At 49.5% G+C, this 25,016-nt stretch overlaps 1 protein-coding gene across 1 annotated transcript in view; it reads left to right on the top strand.

The window, feature by feature from the left end:
• Positions 1–19,058: 19,058 nt before the first annotated feature.
• The window catches only part of FCHO2 (FCH and mu domain containing endocytic adaptor 2), a 316,629-nt gene continuing 310,671 nt past the window's right edge, over positions 19,059–25,016 (top strand). Inside the window, exon 1 of the mRNA XM_082267434.1 lies at positions 19,059–19,220. Within this exon, the coding sequence (XP_082123560.1) occupies positions 19,188–19,220 (33 nt within the window). The 5' untranslated portion in view covers positions 19,059–19,187. The remainder of the gene's footprint in view (positions 19,221–25,016) is intronic.

Raw genomic sequence — 25,016 nt, 5'->3', positions numbered from 1 at the left:
TAGCAGCTGTGGTGATTTTCTGATTTCAGCACTGCAGTTAAAATCTTATTTTGGTATACGTGGATAGCGCCGTGTATACCCATCATTAAATTCAGTGGGTGGTTGTTTGGGCGGTTAATGATGATAATCCAAAAACTTTTGTTGTGTCAGTCATTTTATATGTCCTACTCTTCCTAATGTACTTTTTTTAATGTACTTTTTTTTTTCATTCTTTTGTGACCTGTTTCTCTTGCAGGTACTCGTCGGCTACCACGCATTGATTTTATATATTCTGACACAAACAGTGTTTGCGCTCAGCATATATGGATACCTTTGCTGATAGCAGCTGTGGTGATTTTCTGATTTCAGCACTGCAGTTAAAATCCTATTTTGGTATACGTGGATAGTGTCGTGTATACCCATCATTAAATTCAGTGGGTGGTTGTTTGGGCGGTTAATGATGAGTAATACTACGCATTATTCCTGTGCTGATTTCGGATAGGTTCTCTTTTTTTCCGTTCAGCCCACAGGCTGCATGAAAAAAAAAAAAACCTATATGCCAAACAAGGACCAGCAATGTACTGGTACGTTGCTGGACTTTGAGTGGTTATACCAGGATGATGCCTGCAGATTTAGACATCATCTTGGTATCGTTTTTTACAGCCAGCGGTCAGCTTACATGTAAAAGCAATCCTAGCAGGTAATTGGCCGCTAGACTGCTTTTACATGCAGTGGGAGGAGCCTCCCCCCCCCACCGCCGCCTTCCGCAGCCTTCCGTGGTTTTTCTCGGGCTCTCCTGTCCCACCGGTTAACCCGAGAGTGCAGCCGGGGGTTCAGTTGTCTAACCATAGAGCTAATTGGAGATGAGAATGGCTCCAATCATCTCTATGGCCTAAGATGCCGGAGGCTACGAGCATTTTATGACTTCTGTTTCGCCAGAAATAAGCAGGGCCATTGGGAAATTGGGAAAGTATTTTATCACACCAATTTTGGTGTGGTCAGATGCGTCAAGGTCAGAGGAGAGATCGGGAGTCTAAAATACCCCAATTTTTTTAAAAAAGAGTACCTGTCACCACAGATTGCTATCATAGGGGATATTTAAATTCACTGTGATAACAATAAAAATGATTTAAAAAAAAAAAAAAATTAAAGGAAAGGTGTCAAAATAACATAAAAAAGCAAAAGAAAAAAAAAAAAAAATTGAGCCCCCCCCCTTTCCCCCGGTGCTTGCGCGCAATGGCGCACGCAAGCGGTGGTCTAGTGTCATATGTAAACCACAATTGCAGCATGCATGTGAGGTATTGCCGCGATCGCCAGATCGAGGGCAGTAATTCTTGCAGTAGACCTCCTCTGTAAGTCTAAAGTGGTAACCTGTAGAGACTTTTAAAGGTTTTTAAAAATGTACGTAGGTTTTTGCCGCTGCGCAGGCATGCGCAATTTTTAAAGCATGTCATGTTGGGTGTCTATGAACTCGGCATAAGATCATCTTTTAAATTTTACCAAAAAAATTGGAATTATATAGTGTATTTGTGCAATAAATTAAAAAAAATGTATTTTTTTCGCAAAAATTGCGTTTGGAAAATCTGTGCGCAAATACCGTGTGACAAAAAAATTTGCAACATCCACCATTTTATTCTATAGGGCCTCTGCTTTAAAAAAATATATAATGTTTGGGGGTTCAAAGTAATTTTCTAGTAAAAAAAAAATATTTTTTCATGTAAACAAAAAGGCACAGAAAAGGCTTGGTTTTCAAGTGGTTAGAAGAGTGGGTGATGTGTGGCTAAGATTGAGCATAAAATGCCGGGACAGTTCAAAAACCCCCCAAATGACCCCTTTTTGAAAAGTAGACACCCAAAGCTTTTTTCTGAGAGGCATGGTGAGTCCATGGAGTATTTTATATTTTGCCACAATTTTCGGGAAAATTATAATTTTTTTTTTTTGTTGTTTTTTTACAGAAAGTTGTCACTAAATGATATATTGCTCACACATGCCATGTGTATATGTGAAATGACACCCCAAAATACATTCTGCTGCTTCTCCTGAGTACAGGGATACCCCATGTGTGAGACTTTTTGGGAGCCTAGCTGTGTACGCGACCCCGACAACCAGTCCACATCTTCAGGTTTTCTAATGGCGTAAATTGCTGATTTTACCCCTGACTACCTGTCACAGTTTCAGAGGCCCTGAAATTTCAAGATAGCACACAACCCCCCCAAATGACCCCATTTTGCAAAGTAGACACTCCAAGCTACTGGCTGAGAAGCATGGTGAGTCCATGGAATAGTTTATATTTTGCCACAAGTTTCGGGAAAAAAAAATTTTTTATTTTTTTATTTTTTTTTACACAAAGTTGTCAGTAAATGATATATTGCTCACACATGCCATGGGTATATGTGAAATGACACCCCAAAATACATTCTGCTGCTTCTCCTGAGTACAGGGATACCCCATGTGTGAGACTTTTTGCCAGTCTAGCCGCGTACAGGACCCGGAAAACCAATGCGCACCTTTTGGCTTTCCAAGGGCGTAAATTGTTGATCTCACTCCTTACTACCTATCACACTTTTGAAGTCCATAAAAAGCCAAGATGGCACAAAACCCCCCCAAATTACCCCATTTTGCAAAGTAGACACTCCAATCTATTTGCTGAGAGGCATGGTGAGTATTTTGCAGCTCTCATTTTTTTGGAAAATGAAGAAAAAACAGGAAAATGCATTTTTTTCCCTCTTTTTTCAATTTCCAAAGCTTTGTGACAAAAAGTGAGATCTGCAAAATACTCAACATGCCTCTCTGCAAATAGCTCAGGGTGTCTACTTTCCGAAAAGGGGTCATTTGGGGGGGGGGGGGGGGTTGTGCTGTCTTGGCATTTCATGGCCTCCAAAACTGTGATAGGTAGTCAGGAGTGAAATCAACAATTTACGCCCTTGGAAAGCCTGAAAGTGGGGACTGGTTTTCGGGGTCCTGTACTCGGCTAGACTGCAAAAACGTCTCACACATGGGGTATCCCTGTACTCAGGAGAAGCAGCAGAATGAATTTTGGGGTGTCAGTTCACATATACCCATGGCATGTGTGAGCAATATATCATTTAATGACAACTTTGTGTAAAAAAAAAAAAAAATATATACATATATATATATATATTTCCCGGAACTTGTGGCAAAATATAAAATATTCCATGGACTCACCATGCCTCTCAGCAAATAGCTTGGGGTGTCTACTTTCCAAAATGGGGTCATTTGGGGGGGTTTTGTGCTATCTTGGAATGTTAGGGCCTCCGAAACTGTGATAGGTAGTCAGGAGTGAAATCAACAATTTACGCCCTTGGAAAGCCTGAAAGCGGGGACTGGTTTTCGGGGACCTGTACTCGGCTAGACTGCAAAAAAGTCTCACACATGGGGTATCCCTGTACTCAGGAGAAGCAGCAGAATGTATTTTGGGGTGTCAGTTCACATATACCCATGGCATGTGTGAGCAATATATCATTTACTGACAACTTTGTGTAAAAAAAAAAAATATATATATATATATATTTCCCGGAACTTGTGGCAAAATATAAAATATTCCATGGACTCACCATGCCTCTCAGCAAATAGCTTGGGGTGTCTACTTTCCAAAATGGGGTCATTTGGGGGGGTTTTGTGCTATCTTGGAATTTTAGGGCCTCCGAAACTGTGACAGGTAGTGCAGAGATGACATGGAACAATTTACGCCATTAGAAAACCTGAGAGTGTTGATTGGCTTTTGCGGTCCTGTACACAGCTAGGCTCCCAAAAAGTCTCACACATGGGGTATCCCCATACTCAGGAGAAGCAGCAGAATGTATTTTGGGGTGTCATTCCACATATACCCATGTCATGTGTGAGAAATTTATCTTTTAGTGACAACGTTGTGTAAAAAAAAAAAATTAAAAAAAAAAATTGTAATTTTCCCAAAACTTGTGGCAAAATATAAAATATTCCATGGACTCACCATGCCTCTCAGCAAACAGCTTGGGGTGTCTACTTTCCAAAATGGGGTCATTTGGGGGGTTTTTGTGGTATCTTGACATTTCAGGGCCTCCTAAACCGTTAGAGGTAGTGAGAAAATGCAATGAAAAATGTACGCCCTTTGAAATTCTGATGGTGGTGATTTGTTTTTGGGGACCCCTACACAGCTAGGCTCCCAAAAAGTCCCACATATGTGGTATCGCTGTACTCAGGAGAAGCAGAAGAATATATTTTGGGGTGTAATTACACATATACCCATGGCATGTGTGAGCAGTATATCATTTCAATGACAACTTTGTGTAAAAAAAAAAAAAATTTTTTTTTTAGTCATTTTTCAAACACCTGTGACAAAAAAATGAAATATTCAATGAGCTCAACATGCCTGTCAGGACATTCCTTAGGATGTCTACTTTCCAAAAAGTGGTAGTTTGGGGGGGTTTTGTACTGCCCCGCCATTTTAGCACTTCATGAAATGAGATAGGCAGTCAGAAATTAAAGCTGCGTAAATTTCACTATTTACACCATAGTTTGTAGACGCTATAACTTTTGCGCAAACCAATAAAAATACGCTCATTGATTTTTCTTTTGTCAAAGACATGTAGCTAAATATATTTTGGCAAAAAAAAAAATGACATAAATTGAGTATATTGGATATTTTTTAAAAGACAAAGTTGAAAATGTCATTTTTTTGCAAAATTTTCGCTCTTTTTTTATTAATATCGCAAAAAATAAAAAGCGCAGAGGCGATCAAATACCACCAAAAGAAAGCTCTGTTTGTGGGAAAAAAAGGACGTAAATTTCGTTTAGGTACAGCATTGCATGACCGAGCAATTATCAGTTAAAGTCACGAAGTGCCAAGTTGAAAAAAGGGGTCTGGTCTTTAAGCTGCAAAATCCTCCGGTAGGAAAGTGGTTAATAAAACTTTGCTTCTGGGGAAGAAAAAGATTTAGCCAGAGCTGAATGTCCTTTACTCCCCACTTTAGGTTCCTATGAACAGAAAGCTTCTGTCTGAAAGCCTCGTCATAATTAAACCAACTGGTACCATTAAAACTTCTATACGCCTCCAAAATAATATCTAAGTGTTGGAAAAGCCCAACACTTTTTTCCGGAGACTTTTCACACAATACTGCTGAGAGAATAAAAAAGGCCTGTAGCCAATTGTTAAAAGATTTACTTATAGGTCTTTTTCTATCATCTTCCATTTTTTCTTCCTTTCCACTTTTAGTAAGGAATTCTTTTGCTGATGGAAGCAAAGACAATAGATCAATAAACTCACCTTTCCATATTTTTTCTTTTACCCCTGGTGATAAGTGGAAGCCTAGCGGTGAAATTTCACAGGAAAGCGCTTCCTTTAGGCAGGATTCGGGGATATTTTGAGATTTTGCAGAATCAACTAAAACCTCACAACTTTCTAAAACATTCCTGCTGTTAGCGGAACTACCGCTAGATGGCGCCCAAACCTCGGCCGCCGAAATACCTGTCTCCCCTTCCTTTTCTGACTGAACAGCTGTACCACTCTTCTGCAATTCACTGACATCTTTTGCTAATTTAAAAAGCATTTCAGTAATGTTAGAGAGGATTGGTAGTGTAGCTAACTTACCATTCCCATTAGCATGTTGAGGAAGCAGCTGTTCCGCCTGCTCTATGCCGACCACAGGGATTGCTTGAATACTGGCTCCCCTTTCTTCTGTTCCTCCTCTGCGCTCCTCCGACTCTCCTCTCCGCTGCTGCACTGCCTCTTCATGGACCGGAGCCTGACGCCCTCTATTCGCCGCCTCTACCAGCCTTCTGCTCCCGGTGTCTTGTCTTGGTTCTTCCGCTCGCCCAGTCCGCCGACTCTGCGACCCTGTCTCGGCCCTTCTTGCGGGAGGCCGCCGCACCGGCGACGGAGAGTGACGTCTCGCCGGTATCCTCTTCCTTTTTGAACCGCCTCCGGAGGTGACGCTGCCGTTTTCCCTCTGACCCGGACTGACATCCGCCGCTCCTTCCATGACCGCCTCAGGTGGCGGTAATCTTGAAGCTGAGGCTCGGTCTGCTTGTAACTCTGAAGTAGCTGTCCCCCGCGCTTCCTGACTTAAAGGACCCGGTAAGCTGAGGCATCTTCTTATCCATTCCTCTGCCCCTTCTTCACCCGCTCTCTCAATAAGCTGCCTCAGTAGACTCATTTTCAAAATTTTGAGATAAACTCCTGAACTGCTCTGACGAGTCTTCTGAGGCGAATGAGCCCTCTCTGAGGCGATCCCTTCTTAAATAGGGTCCCCAAGAGTTCTAGAGAATTCTTCCAGCTGCTCTCTTCCCATAGGTGCTCTAACCTCTGCATAGCTAATGGACCGCCCACTCCAGGTGTTTTACCTCAGGAATACCTCACTCTACTACACTCTCTATTCCCTGAGGAAAAAAGGGGGGGGGGAATTTACTGAACCTGACTAACTCTATCCTGCCACTTTCCCATGAGGAAAAAGGGGCTATTCAGCCTTCCTTTTTCCTTACATTATAGGCTTACCTGTAGTTAAAAGTGGAAAAATCGGTATACTACCGCTTTAATAATCAGCCAAGCTGGTTACTGCCCAGCAAACTAGATTTTACTAGCAACCCTGCTTAAGACAAGGGTGCTACAATTTTTAGGGGTCTAAACAGGGGGAATCTGCACCACACAGGGTGATTAGGGTGTGCCCAGGCACACCCTATGCGCACGCCTATGGTAAAGGGGGCAGTGTAATATAAAAGGGAGGGTTTGATTTAACGGGGACTGCACTGTAAAGGGGGCACTGTAATGTAAAGGGAGGCTGTGGTATGAAGGGGACTGCACTGTAAGGGGGCCCCGTGATATACAGGGGACTGAATTGTAAAGGGGGGCACTGTGATATAAAGGGGACTGCATTGTAAAGGGGGCACTGTAATGTAGAGGGAAGCTGTGATGTAAAGGGGGACTGCACTCAGATATAAAGGGTACTGCAATGTAAAGGGGGCACTGTGATGTAAAGGGGACTGCACTGTAGAGGGGGCACTTTTATATAAAGGGGACTGCATTGTAAAGGGGGCAGTGTAATGTAAAGGGGCACTGTGATGTAAAGGGGACTGAACTGTAGAGGGGGCTCTGTGATATAAAGGGGACTGAATTGTGATACAAAGGGGACTGCATTGTAATGGGAGGCTGTACTGTATAGGGGCACTGCGATGTAAAGGAGACTGCACTCTGATGTAAAGAGGACTGCACTGTAAAGGGGGGCATTGTGATGTAAAGGGGACTGCATTGTAAAGGAGCCACTGTGATGTAAAGAGGACTGCACTGTCTGTAGAGGGGGCACTGTGATATAAAGGGGCAGTGTAATGTAAAGGGGCACTGTGATATAAAGGGGACTGCACTGTAGAGGGGGCCCTGTGATATAAAGGGGACGGCATTGTAAAGGGAGGCTGTACTGTCATAGGCTTGTGCAGGGGGTGTGATGGGTGTGCCTGGGCACACCCTAATCACCCTGTGCGCATTAGCATTATCGCTCTGTGTGCTGGTGGGGAGGTGGTAAATATCCAGTGGTGCCATTAAGGGAGGCTGTACTGTAAAGGGGGCACTGTGATGTAAAGGAGACTGCATTGCAAAGGGGCATTGTGATATAAAGGGGACTGCACTGTAAAAGGGGCACTGTAATTATTACAGTGCCCCCTTTATGTTACGGTGCCCCTAACAATCACAGCCTCTTCCATCACAGTGCCCCTGCAGTCTGTGCCCCGTTCCCTCTCCAACACTTCCCCATTCTGATCTCTGCCTCTGCTGCACAGGACTCCTACCTTTAGCAGGGCAGAGGCAGTGATTAGTCCGCGTGTCTTCTCCTGGCTCCTCCGCCCAATGATGTCATCCAATAAGCAGGGCAGGGGACCCCTGCTCTATAGTGTGTACTTGTCTCAATCCACAGCACTAAGTGTAATTTCTGTCTGCTGCTTCCTTCCTCTGCTATCAGCATGAATCACTTCTACAGGTTTTCCTGAAACCAAGAGAATAATGGTGACAGGCGAGGGAGCTCCAGCAGATTGAAAGCCTCAGCTCTGTTCCTGTGTGTCCCTTCCCTCCAATCAGCATTCAGACCTCTCCTCACTGAGCTCTGCAAAGTGTAATTTCAGCTCTCTGCCCCCTTTTTTTTTGACAGCTCAGACAGGCTCTACAAATTGAGCAGATTGAACAGATGTAGAGAAGCAAATATTCTAAATAAACAGGTACAACTTACAGTATCTCACAAAAGTGAGTACACCCCTCACATTTTTGTAAATATTTTATTATATTTTTTCATGTGACAACACTGAAGAAATGACACTTTGCTACAATGTAAAGTAGTGAGTGTACAGCTTGTATAACAGTCCAAATTTGCTGTCCCCTCAAAATAACTCAACACACAGCCATTAACCACTTATCGACCGCCCGCCCGCCGTCGATTTACCCTTTGACGCTGAATGCCGGGGTTATGGTAGCAGATAGCTGCCATAACCCCGGTATTTTTAAAAACTGCAGGCGATCGGTTTTCAGATAAGGGTGGTCCCAGCGGCGGATTCGCCGCGGGATCACCCTTACGGTGCGGCAGAAGAGGTCCCCCCCGCCGGTTCCTGGCCGTTTTCCCCGCTTACTGGATCCGCCGGCAGTGGGAAAAAACGATCCGGTCCTTGATCCTCAGAGACAGGAAGTTGAGTGAGGGCAAGATGGTCTTCCCTTGACTCAATGGTCTTGGAGGACCGGAGCGACGTCAAACGTTGTTGCCTAGCAACTGGTTTTAAGGGCCGATTTTTTTTTTTTCATCACTTTTTTTTTTTTTTTCAACACTTTTTTTTTTTCTTTTTTAGTGTAGTTGTGAGGTGTGAGGTCTTTTTGACCCCAGATCTCACAATAAAGAGGACCTGTTATGCCTATTTCTATTACAAGGGATGTTTACATTCCTTGTAATAGGAATAAAAATTATCAAATTTTTTTTTAATAAAAAATAATAAATAAAATAAATAGGAAAAAAAAATTAAAGCGCCCTGTCCCCGTTAGCTCGCACGCAGAAGCGAACGCATACGGAAACTCCGCCCACATATGTAAACGGTGTTCAAACCACACATGTGACAAATTGAAAGGTTGGTACAAGCAGTGGTGTATTTTGGTTTTGTGCTGCCCTAGGCAAGACTAAAATTGAGCGCCCCCCCCCCCACCTCTGTAACTTTGCCCCACTCCTTTTTTAATGGATGTGGCTCCCTCCAAAATTGAAGGACTATTAGTCCCAGCATGAACCCCTGAGATCTCACGAGAGAGGGGGTGGGTGAGGGAGAGAGAGAGGGGGGGGATGGGTGAGGGGGGATGAGAGAGAGAGAGGGGGGTATGAGAGAGCAAGAAAGGGGGGATGAGAGAGACAGAGAGAGAGAGACAGATAGAGGGGGATGAGAGAGAGAGAGCGAGAGGGGGGATGAGAGAGGAGCGGTGAGAGAGAGAGGGAGGGTGAGAGAGAGAAGAGGGGTGAGAGAGAGAGAGGAGGGGTGAGAGAGATGGGGGGTGAGAGAGAGAGGGGCCGTGAGAGAGAGGGGGGATGAGAGTGAGAGAGAGGGCGGAATGAGAGAGGTGGCTCTAGCAACCAGTGGCCAAAAGAGACTCAGGTGGAGGGGGGGCAGTTTCTTTGCTGCCCCCCTGCAAAGTGCCGCCCTAGGCCTGGGCCTTGTTGGCCTAGGCCAAAATACAGCACTGGGTACAAGGCTATGCCGAACCAGCCCAAAATCCCTTCCCCACTGAATTCATGAAAGAAACAACTATAGGTGTCCCTGGGGAATTTTAGTGGAAGGGCTGGAGATGGTAAGTGTAGTAATGAAAGGTATAGAAAAGAATATATAAAATTTCAACATTTATTGATTTATATTAAAATTCAACAAAATACAAAAAATAACATATTTAGACTTTAAAATAACATTCCATATACATATCCTGATAGGGATAATACATTAGGGGTTCATGAAGCAGGGGAGTGTATCCTCCAACGTGTTTCGGAATTTTTGTTCATCTAATTCCTTCTTCAGGGAAGTTTATATACACATAACCGTGCATTCACCACCTGTGTATCTACGGATGTATAGAATGTAAGCAATATTATTTAGAACAAATACATGAGCATAGAGGCAAACAATATATCTTATCATCAATGAGGGATCCCCAAGTCCCATAAGGGTAGGGAATACCCATAATAGGTATGTGTCTGTATACACAAGTATTTCCTTAAGAGTAAACAGTAACTATGAAAATATCAACTTACCCCTAGAGGGAGTATGGAGCAAAAAGCGTCCTTTTAGTGGTCTCCTCACAGAAGGTATACTGCAAAGGTGGCTGTTTGTATGGCAAAGGATACCTTATATTCATGCAGTCTGACTGTGCAGCTCTGTAGTTTGAATGTGCAACAAGTATATGGACTTGAGAGAATACAAGTCCCTCCACACGTTGTCAGGGTATTGATGTTAGTACCGGCGGTTCACTCAAATCCCCAATGGCCATATGCACATTGTGTTCACGAGGAGCACATAGGGCGGATGAGTCCACACCTATCAAAATGCACAAGTGGGGGAAGAAAATATTTAGCCATAATGACTGATTTCCCATATATAGAAGTGTGATTAGGAAAGGGGAATTCAAAATCCACATACCTTGTCAGAAATCCTATGTGAAATGCAGATAACCGATCTCTCTGTGGTGACCCAAAGGTACTGAGTCCCACTAAGCTTGAAGCATTTATATGCTCCACCTGAGAGTTCTTACCTGAATTAGGAGGAGTGTATACACCTGGTTGGATGATGAGGGGCGGGTAAAGAGCAGGTGGGTGGTTCTGAGCTAGTTGTCCCCATATGTTGGATTTCAAGTTTTCCTTTTATTAGGTGTCTCCACTGATGGTACATTATCCCTCTCTATCCTACCATTCCAAGCAGGAAGGGAGATCGAGAGGAAGAGGAAGGGCGTGGGTGACATCCAGGGCTGCGCTCCCCCGGTCTAAGCGGCGCCGAGGGCCTCCGCGTACCTGTGAAGCGGCGGCGTCCGGCATCACATGACCGCCGGCACGTTGATGCGCAGCTCTCGCGAGATGATCGATGGATCTCGCAGACGGGGTGTCAGTGAAGGATACATGGCGTCCGGAGGCGCCATGATACCGACACCTCCCCTGGATCGCCGCGCAAACTACAGGCCCCAGCATGCATTGCAGGGGCCTGGGCGTGCCGTGGAACACCAATGGGAACAGGCCAAAGCGAGGAGGGAAGGCTGTATCAAGTGACATTTCAGCATAGCTGGTATGCCGTGGAGCATAAAAAGAAAAAGGAGATAAAGATACATAAACAATATGAATAATGTAAGTGCATAGGGCTGCACAGTGAGCTGCATGAGAGGTACAGATTGTTTAATCATACCTATACGTGAGATAGGGATCCCTAATGATTGATGAGCAGACAGAGGCCCCTCTGCAGTGATATAAATAATATTAGATTTAATACATAAAGTAACAATATTGCATAATACATAATTATCGATTTCTTTGATTTCCACATTGTAACTGAGAACATCTTAGGCATATAATGCGACCATTTTAGCATGTATGATCATACAAATACATAAGCAGAGACATTTCATGAAAAATATATATTCTTATATATTTGATGACAAAACAAAAAACAAGAAATGGAAATAGGGAAGCAGAGATGGATACGAGAGAAGAGAATGTGTATTGGGATTCAAATATCTTTAGTATTTTATTTGACAGAATCTGGGTGTTACTCCAGAGAATTAGTATACTTTCCCGCACATCTCTATTCCCAACCATTCTAAGAGCTAAAGATTCCATTCAACATTTTCCCACACACCCCCTCCCCCCTCTCTCCCCTTTCCATCCATAAAAGGGGCTGGAGATCCCATTCAAAACCCCCTGAACTAAAGCCAGGGAGAAACGGCTTAAAAGTGAAGGCTTCATTCAATCCCGGTGGAGAAGTGGCATTTAGGTCCGAAATCCAACGAAGCTCGCGCTGGAGGAGAAACTTGTTAAGATCTCCTCCGCGGGAGCTGGGGTGGATTCGATCCAAAGCCAAGAATTTTATATGTGGAATGTTGGCACCATGTACCAAAGCTGAGTGTCTACCTAGCGGTACTTCTGGATCTTTCTTTTTAATACTTGCTATGTGTTGGCCAATACGTTTGCCGAATTTTTGGATAGTTTTGCCAATATAATAGCAGCCGCAATCACAAGACAGTAGATATACGACTGCCATAGTCTGGCAGTTCACATAATGTTTTGGACTAAAGTTTTTACCATTAGGCAGTATAACATTTTTCTTGGTGTTAATATATCGACATTGGGCACATGACCCACATGGGAATGTGCCCAAATGTGTACAAGGGTCCTTCCTTGACCGGCCCTTGTATTCACTACTAACAAGGGCATCCGACAAGGAAGGAGCTTGTTTAAATGTTATCTGCGGTGTTTCTGAGATAAAGGGACTGATCGACGAATCAGACATTAACACATGCCAGTACTTTTTTAAGATCTTTCTAACCTTATGGTGTCCTCGGGAGTATTTTGTTATAACTCTCGTAGTAGTATCATTTGAGTCTTCAGCTTCTTTTTTGTTTTTGTATGAAAGAAGATCCCGACGGGATTGAGTTTTTGCCTTTTTAAAAGCTCGTTTCAAACATTTTGGGGTATATCCCCTTGCTGATAGCCTTTTCTGTATGATTTTAGCCTCTACATCAAACGCCTCCTCCGTGGTACATATTCGTCTAGCCCTCAAGTATTGAGAGTATGGGATGGAGTCTACTAACGGCTTAGGGTGCGAGCTCGAGGCATGCAAGATAGTATTGCCTGAGGTTGATTTTCTAAAGAGCTCACAGTGTAGCATGTCATTATCCCCCCTGACTATCCTGAGATCAAGGAAAGTCACTGAGGAGGTGCTATGCTCAACCGTGAATTTTAGATTTAAATCATTACAATTGATGTAATCCATACACTCCAAAAGAAGGGAAGGAGGTCCATCCCATATCATAAGAATGTCATCGATGTAGCGGTACCACATAGGTATGTGGTCCGCATACATCGTGAATTCTTCAGATAGGAAGAAATTTCGCTCCCACTCCCCCAGGTACAGGTTGGCGTATGCCGGAGCACAGCAAGTGCCCATGGCAACGCCCTGTACCTGGAGGTAGTGGGAGCCAGCAAAACAAAAGACATTATGTCTTAGGATAAAGTCCAAGGCAGATAGAATGAAATTTTGAAATATTCCATCAATCTCATTGGTTCTCATCATGGCCTTCCGGATAGCTGCCAGTCCCAGGGTATGGGGTATTGAACTATAGAGTGATTCCACATCTATAGTAACTAAACTAGCATTTGGTGGTATGTGAATATTTTCTAGAATGCGTAGCATATGGATTGTATCTTGGATGTATGATGGGAGGTCAGCTACCATGGGCCTAAGATGTTGGTCAATGAGCTTGCTGAGATTTTCGGTAATTGCCCCATTTCCTGATATAATGGGTCTTCCTGTAGGGTCTGATATGCTTTTATGGACTTTTGGGAGGGCATAGAAGGTGGGGATACGTGGGTGAGTGGTTCTCACGAAATCCCAAGTTGTTTTTGGGATGACGTTATTATAGTATGCTTCATCTACAAGATTGTAGAAATCCTTATTGAATCTCTCGATTATGGTTTTGTTTATGGGACGGTACCACTCGGTGTTTTTTAAAATGCGAAGGCACATGTTGGTGTATTGGCTGTTATCCATGAGGACAACATTGCCACTCTTGTCAGATGGCTTTATTGTCAACTCATGGTTGTTACGTAAATTATACAGGGCTTTTTTCTCCTCCATGGTGATGTTACTTTGGACTTCTATATCGTCCATTCTCAGGGCTTTGATCTCTCTTGTGGTAAGTTTTAGAAAGGAAGCTACAGCCTGGTTAGAGCTGGGTGACGGGTAGATGTTAGATGGCTTTTTTAGAAGTTTTTGTTCAGACGACATTGGAGGCGCTGGAGGGTCGGGATCCTCTACCTGGGATAACAGCATTTCAATATCAAGGCGGTCAATTAAATCTAGAGGTTCATTCTCCTCGAGGAGAGCCTCTAAATTGGTCAGAGCTTGTCGTTCTTTTGGGGTGTGTGTAGTGTCACAGGTTTTTTTGGAATACATACTTTTTAACAAGAGTTTACGGGTGAAGAGGTGTATATCTTTTATGGTCTCAAATTTGTCGAGACTGGCGTCTGGGCAAAAAGTGAGACCTTTGTGCAAAAGTTGTGTTTCAATATCTGTGAGAATGTGCGAAGAAAGATTAATGATACTAAGTTGGTCAGTGCATTTGGGATTTAAAGTGTTGGGGATCATTGGATTTGGGAATTGGGAGGAGGCACTTTGCCTAAAAAAATCTGGGGGATTTTGGGGGTGGTGGTGAGTGGGGTATTACTTGGAATGACAAGCTCCGGGGCCTCATTTGAAACGTTTGGAACGTTTGGTTGTTCACCTGTAGAGGCAATTGCTCCTTCCTGGGTGGACCCAGGTGGAAACATTTTGGTAGTTTTGTTCTTAGGAGTTTTTGGATATTTTGTAGGGGGACCCTCACCTTGTTGGCTTCTCTTTTGTCGTCTGTTACTTGTGGTGGACTTAGATGAGCTAGAAGAAACAGAGGAGTTATCAGAGGTATATGACAATTTACGTGGTTCATTATTCCTAAGAGCATCTCTAGGGATATGATATTGAGTTTGTTTCCATTTATAAGCTTTACCCTCTTTAAACGCACGTCTGTCACGCAGGTACTTTGCTTCTTTCTTTTTGAGTATTTCTCTATTGAAAAACTCTAGGTGTTTTGTAAGTTTTGTATTAAGTTCCTCGTACAGATGGTGCGTTTTAAAGGGGGCAAGCTCTAAGTATATTTTTTCAATATTGGCATTAACCTCTATTGATTGTCTCCTATATTCCCCTATTAATAGTTCCATCATCTTGTTGGAACATTGTTGTAGGTTATCCTCCCAATCTTTCTTAAAAGCAGGGTTTATATCCTCAAAAGAGGGAAAGATTTGGATGCGTAAGCCTAGGGGATTAAGTTTGTCTTCTCTATATTGCTCAAAGGTTTTTACATGCCAATGAATGGCTGATTTTTTCTCAAGCCATTTTGTAAGGCCTGAAAATATAAAGGTCAACTCTGAGATTACAGATTCCTGTTGACCAAAAATCAAGATATGTGGATTTTGAATTCCCCTTTCCTAATCACACTTCTATATATGGGAAATCAGTCATTATGGCTAAATATTTTCTTCCCCCACTTGTGCATTTTGATAGGTGTGGACTCATCCGCCCTATGTGCTCCTCGTGAACACAATGTGCATATGGCCATTGGGGATTTGAATGAACCGCCGGTACTAACATCAATACCCTGACAACGTGTGGAGGGACTTGTATTCTCTCAAGTCCATATACTTGTTGCACATTCAAACTACAGAGCTGCACAGTCAGACTGCATGAATATAAGGTATCCTTTGCCATACAAACAGCCACCTTTGCAGTATACCTTCTGTGAGGAGACAACTAAAAGGACGCTTTTTGCTCCATACTCCCTCTAGGGGTAAGTTGATATCTTCATAGTTACTGTTTACTCTTAAGGATATACTTGTGTATACAGACACATACCTATTATGGGTATTCCCTACCCTTATGGGACTTGGGGATCCCTCATTGATGATAAGATATATTGTTTGCCTCTATGCTCATGTATTTGTTCTAAATAATATTGCTTACATTCTATACATCCGTAGATACACAGGTGGTGAATGCACGGTTATGTGTATATAAACTTCCCTGAAGAAGGATTTAGATGAACAAAAATTCCGAAACATGTTGGAGGATACACTCCCCTGCTTCATGAACCCCTAATGTATTATCACTATCAGAATTTGTATATGGAATGTTATTTTAAAGTCTAAATATGTTATTTTTTGTATTTTGTTGAATTTTAATATAAATCAATAAATGTTGAAATTTTATATATTCTTTTCTATACCTTTCATTACTACACTTACCATCTCCAGCCCTTCCACTCAAATTCCCCAGGGACACCTATAGTTGTTTCTTTCACAAACCACACATGTGAGGTATCGCCACGATCGTTAGAGCGAGAGCAATAATTTGAGCCCTAGACCTCCTCTGTACCTCTAAGCTGGTAACCTCTAGAAAATTTTAAAATGTCGCCTATGGGGCTTTTTAAGTACCAAAGTTTGTCGCCATTCCACGACCATGCTCAGTTTTGAAGCATGACATGTTGGGTATCTATTTACTCAGCGTAACATTATCTTTCACATTATGGAAATAAATTGGGCTAACTTTAGCCCAATTAACATTTTTTAATTAAAAAAAGTGAATTTTTTCCCAAACAAATTGTGTTTGGAAGACCGCTGCGCAAATACGGTGTGATAAAAAATATTGCAATGATCTCCATTTTTTTCTCTAGGGTCTTTGCTAAAAAAACATATAATGTTTGGGGGTTCTAAGTAGTTTTCTAGCAAAAAAAAACAAACAGATTTTAGCTTGTAAACACCAAGTGTCAAAAATAGGCCCGGTCCTAAAGTGGTTAATGTCTAAACCGCTGGCAACATAAGTGAGTACACCCCTAAGTGGAAATGCCCAATATGGGCTAAAATAGCCATTTTCCCTCCCCGGTGTCATGTGACTCGTTAGTGTTACAAGGTCTCAGGTGTGAATGGGGAGCAGGTGTGTTAAATTTGGTGTTATCGCTCTCATTTTCTCATACTGGTCACTGGAAGTTCAACATGGCACCTCATGGCACAGAACTCTCTAAGCATCTGAAAAAAAGAATTGTTGTTCTACATCGAAATGGCCTAGGCCATAGGTGTCAAACACAAGGCCCGCGGGCCAAATGCAGCCTCCCAGGCCATTTCATGTGGCCCTCGCACCTCTCCTGTAGCCCTTGTCTCTGCCCCCACATTGTCTCAGTTGTCTGCAGCAGAGGGGACAGAACTCCTTTGCCAGATACAGTGCTTCTCTGTGCAGCTGCAGAAAGGCTTGCCTTTGCCCCCCCCCCCCCCTTTCTCAGCAGTCGGCAGCAGAGAGGAGGGTAGAACAACTCCTAACAGATCCTGCACCTCTCTGTCCATCCACAACACCACCTTTTCTCTGCCTCCCATGGTCTCAGCATTCAGCAGACTCTGGAAGCTGACTCCACCCCTCCTCTGGTCCTCCAGACCCTTTCTTGCTTCCAGATCCACCTGCATCTTCATCCTGGCAGCAGCACAGGGTAAGTGGGTGCACTGTGATGTAAGGAAGGGGGGGGGATGACTCTTGACTCCTGATGGCGGGGGCTCTTGACATCTCATGTAAGGGGACGTGAGGTGCTCTGGACATCTAATCTTACAGATATTACTGGCCTTTTGAGGGAAACCATAATGTTGATGTGGCCTGCGATTAAATTTAGTTTGACACCCCTAGCCTAGGCTGTAAGAAGATTGCCAAGACTCTGAAACTGAGCTGAAGCACGGTGGCCAAGACCATACAGGGGTTTAACAGGAAAGGTTCCACTCAGAACAGGCCTCGCCATGGTCGCCCAAAGTAGTTGAGTGCACGTACTCAGCGTCATATCCAGAGGTTGTCTTTGGGAAGTAGACATATGAGTGCTGCCAGCATTGCTGCAGAGGTTGAAGGGGTTGGGGGGACAGCGTGTCAGTGTTTAGACCATACCCCGCACACTGCATCAAATATATCTGCATGACTGTCGTCCCAGAAGGAAGCCTCTTCTAAAGATGATGCACAAGAAATCCCGCAAACAGTTTACTGAAGACAAGCAGACTAAGGACATGGATTACTGGAACCATGTCCTGTGGTCTGATGAGACCAAGATAAACTTTTTTGGTTCAGATGGTGTCAAGCGTGTGTGGTGGCAACCAGGTGAGGAGTACAAAGACAAGTGTGTCTTGCCTACAGTCAAGCATGGTGGTGGGAGTGTCATGGTGTGGGGCTGCATGAGTGCTGCCAGCACTGGGGAGCTACAGTTCATTGAGGGAACCATAAATGCCAACATGTACTGTGACATACTGAAGCAGAGCAAGATCCCCTCCGTTTGGAGACTGGGCCGCAGGGCAGTATTCCAACATCATAACGACCCCAAACACACCTCCAAGACGACCACTGCCTTGTTAAGAGGATGAGGGTAAAGGTGATGGACTGGCCAAGCATGTCTCTAGACCTAAACCTTATTGAGCATCTGTGGGGCATTCTCAAATGGAAGGTGGAGGAGAGCAAGGTCTCTGATATCCACCAGCTTCGTGGTGTCGTCGTGGAGGACTCCAGTGGCAACCTGTGAAGCTCTGGTCACCGCCATGCCCAAGGGGGTTAAGACAGTGCTGTAAAATAATGGTGGCCACACAAAATATTGACACTTTGGACAAGCAGCAGTTTAGACATTAATGGCTGTGTGTTGAGTTACTTTGAGGGGACAGCAAATTTACACTGTTATACAAGCTGTACACTCACTTCTTTACATTGTAGCAAAGTGTCATTTCTTCAGTGCTGTCACATGAAAAGATATAATAAAATATTTACAAAAATGTGAGGGGTGTACTCACTTTTGTGAGATACTGTATGTAGGAGTATTTGTTTCATCTCTGTATCACCTGAAGCCAATCACTTCACTTGGTGTAAGGCTTACAACCACTTTAATTTGCAGGGATTTCCTCTCACTTCCTGTTTTGACAATGGGACAGGAAGTGAAGGGAAATCTCCCCAATGGGGCACAGATGGTATACACCTGACAGAGGTTGTAACCCTCCCATACTCTATCCAAAATGGAAAAAAAAAGTTTTGCCTTCATTAACACTTTAAAGTGCCCATAAAGTTGGTAAAGACCATTGTAGGCATAGTAGTGGGCAAACACTCCATGCAGAATGCGGCCTGGTGGTGAGGTGCAATAAAGCACGCCGTTAATACTTGTCTTTTCTGTCCTGTGTGTTTATCACAGTTTGAGGCACTGCCTGACTCGGCCAGCAGGGAGCGCTGTGGGTCAGTGTCCCTCCCTTGGCCGTGCCGCGCATGCGTGCTCCCAGTCCCGGGAGGGGGAGGAGGGATTGTGTCTGGTTCCGTAGGTTTGGGGAGAAGGGAGAACGGATCGGGCCGGGGAGCCGGCGGACAGCGGGCCGCATTGGAGAAGACAGAGGGGCCTGTGTCCGGCCTCTGCGTCCGCCAGCAGCATGGTGATGGCCTACTTCGTGGAGAATTTCTGGGTAAGCTCTGATTTGTCTTCTCTTCCTGCCCGGCCTCCTTTCCCTGGAGAGGGGGGGGTCTGTACCTGGGACGGGGCCCTGCAGCTGCTGGAACCTGGAGTCAGCTTTTCATCATCCACCATACACACAGGCTGGGGGCATGCTGGGATCTCTAGTACATCAACATCTGGGGCCCCAACATGACACCCCATTGTGTACAGGAATGGGGCCCCCGTACTGTCACCACCTGGGAGTGCCCCCCCGTACTGTCACCACCTGGGAGTGCCCCCCCGTACTGTCACCACCTGGGAGTGCCCCCCCGTACTGTCACCACCTGGGAGTGCCCCCCCGTACTGTCACCACCTGGGAGTGCCCCCCGTACTGTCACCACCTGGGAGTGCCCCCCGTACTGTCACCACCTGGGAGTGCCCCCCCGTACTGTCACCACCTGGGAGTGCCCCCCCGTACTGTCACCACCTGGGAGTGCCCCCCGTACTGTCACCACCTGGGAGTGCCCCCCGTACTGTCACCACCTGGGAGTGCCCCCCGTACTGTCACCACCTGGGAGTGCCCCCCCGTACTGTCACCACCTGGGAGTGCCCCCCGTACTGTCACCACCTGGGAGTGCCCCCCGTACTGTCACCACCTGGGAGTGCCCCCCCGTTCTGTCACCACCTGGGAGTGCCCCCCCGTTCTGTCACCACCTGGGGGGGCCCTGTACTGTCACCACCTGGGAGTGCCCCCCGTACTGTCACCACCTGGGGGGGGGGCCCCGTACTGTCACCACCTGGGGGGGGGGGCCCCGTACTGTCACCACCTGGGGGGGCCCTGTACTGTCACCACCTGGGAGTGCCCCCCGTACTGTCACCACCTGGGGGGGGGGGCCCCGTACTGTCACCACCTGGGGGGGGGGCCCCGTTCTGTCACCACCTGGGGGGGCCCTGTACTGTCACCACCTGGGAGTGCCCCCCGTACTGTCACCACCTGGGAGTGCCCCCCGTACTGTCACCACCTGGGGGGGGGGCCCTGTACTGTCACCACCTGGGAGTGCCCCCCGTACTGTCACCACCTGGGAGTGCCCCCCGTACTGTCACCACCTGGGGGGGGGGCCCCGTACTGTCACCACCTGGGAGTGCCCCTGTACTGTCACCACCTGGGGGGGCCCCCGTACTGTCACCACCTGGGGGGGCCCCGTACTGTCACCACCTGGGAGTGCCCCCCTTAGTGTCACCACCTGGGTGTGCCCCCCCGTACTGTCACCACCTGGGAGTGCCCCCCCGTACTGTCACCACCTGGGAGTGCCCCCCCGTACTGTCACCACCTGGGGGGGCCCCCCCGTACTGTCACCACCTGGGAGTGCCCCCCCGTACTGTCACCACCTGGGGGGGCCCCCCCGTACTGTCACCACCTGGGGGTGCCCCCCCGTACTGTCACCACCTGGGAGTGCCCCCCGTACTGTCACCACCTGGGAGTGCCCCCCCGTACTGTCACCACCTGGGGGGGCCCGTACTGTCACCACCTGGGAGTGCCCCCCGTACTGTCACCACCTGGGAGTGCCCCCCCGTACTGTCACCACCTGGGAGTGCCCCCCCGTACTGTCACCACCTGGGAGGGCCCCGTACTGTCACCACCTGGGGGGGCCCCCGTACTGTCACCACCTGGGGGGGCCCCGTACCGTCACCACCTGGGAGTGCCCCCCGTACTGTCACCACCTGGGAGTGCCCCCCGTACTGTCACCACCTGGGTGTGCCCCCCCGTACTGTCACCACCTGGGAGTGCCCCTGTACTGTCACCACCTGGGGGGGCCCCCGTACTGTCACCACCTGGGGGGGCTTCTTACTGTCACCACCTGGGGGGGCCCCTTACTGTCACCACCTGGGGGGGCCCCTTACTGTCACCACCAGGGATGGCCCCCCGTACTGTCACCACCAGGGATGGCCCCCGTACTGTCACCACCTGGGAGGGTCCCCCCGTACTGTCACCACTTGGGAGGGCCCCCGTACTGTCACCAACTGGGGGGCCCCCGTACTGTCACCACCTGGGGGGGCTTCTTACTGTCACCACCTGGGGGGGCCCCTTACTGTCACCACCAGGGATGGCCCCCGTACTGTCACCACCTGGGAGGGTCCCCCCGTACTGTCACCACCTGGGAGGGTCCCCCCGTACTGTCACCACCTGGGAGGGTCCCCCCGTACTGTCACCACCTGGGAGTGCCCCCCGTACTGTCACCACCTGGGAGTGCCCCCCGTACTGTCACCACCTGGGAGTGCCCCCGTACTGTCACCACCTGGGAGAGCCCCCGTACTGTCACCACCTGGGAGTGCCCCCCGTACTGTCACCACCTGGGAGGGCCCCCGTACTGTCACCACCTGGGAGTGCCCCCCGTACTGTCACCACCTGGGAGTGCCCCCCGTACTGTCACCACCTGGGAGTGCCCCCCGTACTGTCACCACCTGGGAGTGCCCCCCCGTACTGTCACCACCTGGGAGTGCCCCCCCGTACTGTCACCACCTGGGAGTGCCCCCCCGTACTGTCACCACCTGGGAGGGCCCCGTACTGTCACCACCTGGGGGGGCCCCGTACCGTCACCACCTGGGAGTGCCCCCCGTACTGTCACCACCTGGGAGTGCCCCCCCGTACTGTCACCACCTGGGAGTGCCCCCCCGTACTGTCACCACCTGGGAGTGCCCCCGTACTGTCACCACCTGGGAGTGCCCCTGTACTGTCACCACCTGGGGGGGCCCCCGTACTGTCACCACCTGGGGGGGCTTCTTACTGTCACCACCTGGGGGGGCTTCTTACTGTCACCACCTGGGGGGGCCCCTTACTGTCACCACCAGGGATGGCCCCCCGTACTGTCACCACCAGGGATGGCCCCCGTACTGTCACCACCTGGGAGGGTCCCCCCGTACTGTCACCACTTGGGAGGGCCCCCGTACTGTCACCAACTGGGGGGCCCCCGTACTGTCACCACCTGGGGGGGCTTCTTACTGTCACCACCTGGGGGGGCCCCTTACTGTCACCACCAGGGATGGCCCCCGTACTGTCACCACCTGGGAGGGTCCCCCCGTACTGTCACCACCTGGGAGGGTCCCCCCGTACTGTCACCACCTGGGAGTGCCCCCCGTACTGTCACCACCTGGGAGTGCCCCCCGTACTGTCACCACCTGGGAGTGCCCCCCGTACTGTCACCACCTGGGAGTGCCCCCGTACTGTCACCACCTGGGAGTGCCCCCGTACTGTCACCACCTGGGAGAGCCCCCGTACTGTCACCACCTGGGAGTGCCCCCCGTACTGTCACCACCTGGGAGGGCCCCCGTACTGTCACCACCTGGGAGTGCCCCCCGTACTGTCACCACCTGGGAGGGCCCCGTACTGTCACCACCTGTGAGTGCCCCCCGTACTGTCACCACCTGTGAGTGCCCCCCGTACTGTCACCACCTGTGAGTGCCCCCCGTACTGTCACCACCTGGGGGGGCCCCCGTACTGTCACCACCTGGGAGTGCCCCTGTACTGTCACCACCTGGGAGTGCCCCTGTACTGTCACCACCTGGGGGGGGCCCCTGTACTGTCACCACCTGGGGGGGGCCCCTGTACTGTCACCACCTGGGGGGGCTTCTTACTGTCACCACCTGGGGGGGCCCCTTACTGTCACCACCAGGGATGGCCCCCGTACTGTCACCACCAGGGATGGCCCCCGTACTGTCACCACCAGGGATGGCCCCCGTACTGTCACCACCTGGGAGGGTCCCCCCGTACTGTCACCACCTGGGAGGGTCCCCCCGTACTGTCACCACCTGGGAGGGTCCCCCCGTACTGTCACCACCTGGGAGGGTCCCCCCGTACTGTCACCACCTGGGAGTGCCCCCGTACTGTCACCACCTGGGAGTGCCCCCGTACTGTCACCACCTGGGAGTGCCCCCGTACTGTCACCACCTGGGAGAGCCCCCCCGTACTGTCACCACCTGGGAGTGCCCCCCGTACTGTCACCACCTGGGAGTGCCCCCCGTACTGTCACCACCTGGGAGTGCCCCCCGTACTGTCACCACCTGGGAGTGCCCCCCGTACTGTCACCACCTGGGAGTGCCCCCCGTACTGTCACCACCTGGGAGGGCCCCCGTACTGTCACCACCTGGGAGGGCCCCCGTACTGTCACCACCTGTGAGGGCCCCCGTACTGTCACCACCTGGGGGGGGCCCCCGTACTGTCACCACCTGGGGGGGGCCCCCGTACTGTCACCACCTGGGGGGGGCCCCCGTACTGTCACCACCTGGGGGGGGCCCCCGTACTGTCACCACCTGGGGGGGCCCCCTTACAGTCACCACCTGGGAGTGCCCCCCGTACTGTCACCACCTGGGGGGCCCCCGTACTGTCACCACCTGGGGGGCCCCGTACTGTCACCACCCGGGGAGTGCCCCCCGTACTGTCACCACCCGGGGAGTGCCCCCCGTACTGTCACCACCTGGGAGTGCCCCCCGTAATGTCACCACCTGGGAGTGCCCTCCCGTACTGTCACCACCAGGGAGGGTCCCCCCGTACTGTCACCACCAGGGAGGGTCCCCCCGTACTGTCACCACCAGGGAGGGTCCCCCCGTACTGTCACCACCTGGGGGGGCCCCTTACTGTCACCACCTGGGAGTGCCCCCCATACTGTCACCACCTGTGAGTGCCCCCCATACTGTCACCACCTGGGGGGGCCCCCGTACTGTCACCACCAGGGATGGCCCCCGTACTGTCACCACCAGGGAGTGTCCCCGCGTACTGTCACCACCTGGGAGTGCCCCGCGTACTGTCACCACCTGGGAGTGCCCCGCGTACTGTCACCACCTGGGAGTGCCCCGCGTACTGTCACCACCTGGGAGTGCCCCGCGTACTGTCACCACCTGGGGGGGACCCCTTACTGTCACCACCTGGGGGGGACCCCTTACTGTCACCACCCGGGGAGTGCCCCCCGTACTGTCACCACCTGGGAGTGCCCCCCGTAATGTCACCACCTGGGAGTGCCCTCCCGTACTGTCACCACCTGGGAGTGCCCTCCCGTACTGTCACCACCAGGGAGGGTCCCCCCGTACTGTCACCACCAGGGAGGGCCCCCCCGTACTGTCACCACCTGGGAGTGCCCCGCGTACTGTCACCACCTGGGGGGGCCCCTTACTGTCACCACCTGGGAGTGCCCCCCATACTGTCACCACCTGTGAGTGCGCCCCATACTGTCACCACCTGGGGGGCCCCCGTACTGTCACGACCTGGGAGTGCCCCCCGTACTGTCACCACCAGGGATGGCCCCCGTACTGTCACCACCAGGGAGGGTCCCCCCGTACTGTCACCACCTGGGAGTGCCCCGCGTACTGTCACCACCTGGGAGTGCCCCGCGTACTGTCACCACCTGGGAGTGCCCCGCGTACTGTCACCACCTGGGAGTGCCCCGCGTACTGTCACCACCTGGGAGTGCCCCGCGTACTGTCACCACCTGGGAGTGCCCCGCGTACTGTCACCACCTGGGAGTGCCCCGCGTACTGTCACCACCTGGGAGTGCCCCGCGTACTGTCACCACCTGGGAGTGCCCCGCGTACTGTCACCACCTGGGAGTGCCCCGCGTACTGTCACCACCTGGGAGTGCCCCGCGTACTGTCACCACCTGGGAGTGCCCCGCGTACTGTCACCACCTGGGAGTGCCCCGCGTACTGCCACCACCTGGGAGTGCCCCGCGTACTGCCACCACCTGGGAGTGCCTTGCGTACTGCCACCACCTGGGAGTGCCCCGCGTACTGCCACCACCTGGGAGTGCCCCGCGTACTGCCACCACCTGGGAGTGCC

The sequence above is a fragment of the Pelophylax lessonae genome, assembly GCF_965119305.1.
Source record: "Pelophylax lessonae genome assembly, chromosome: 1".
In the NCBI taxonomy this organism is placed as follows: domain Eukaryota; kingdom Metazoa; phylum Chordata; class Amphibia; order Anura; family Ranidae; genus Pelophylax; species Pelophylax lessonae.
This window is presented reverse-complemented; position numbering and strand designations above follow the sequence as displayed.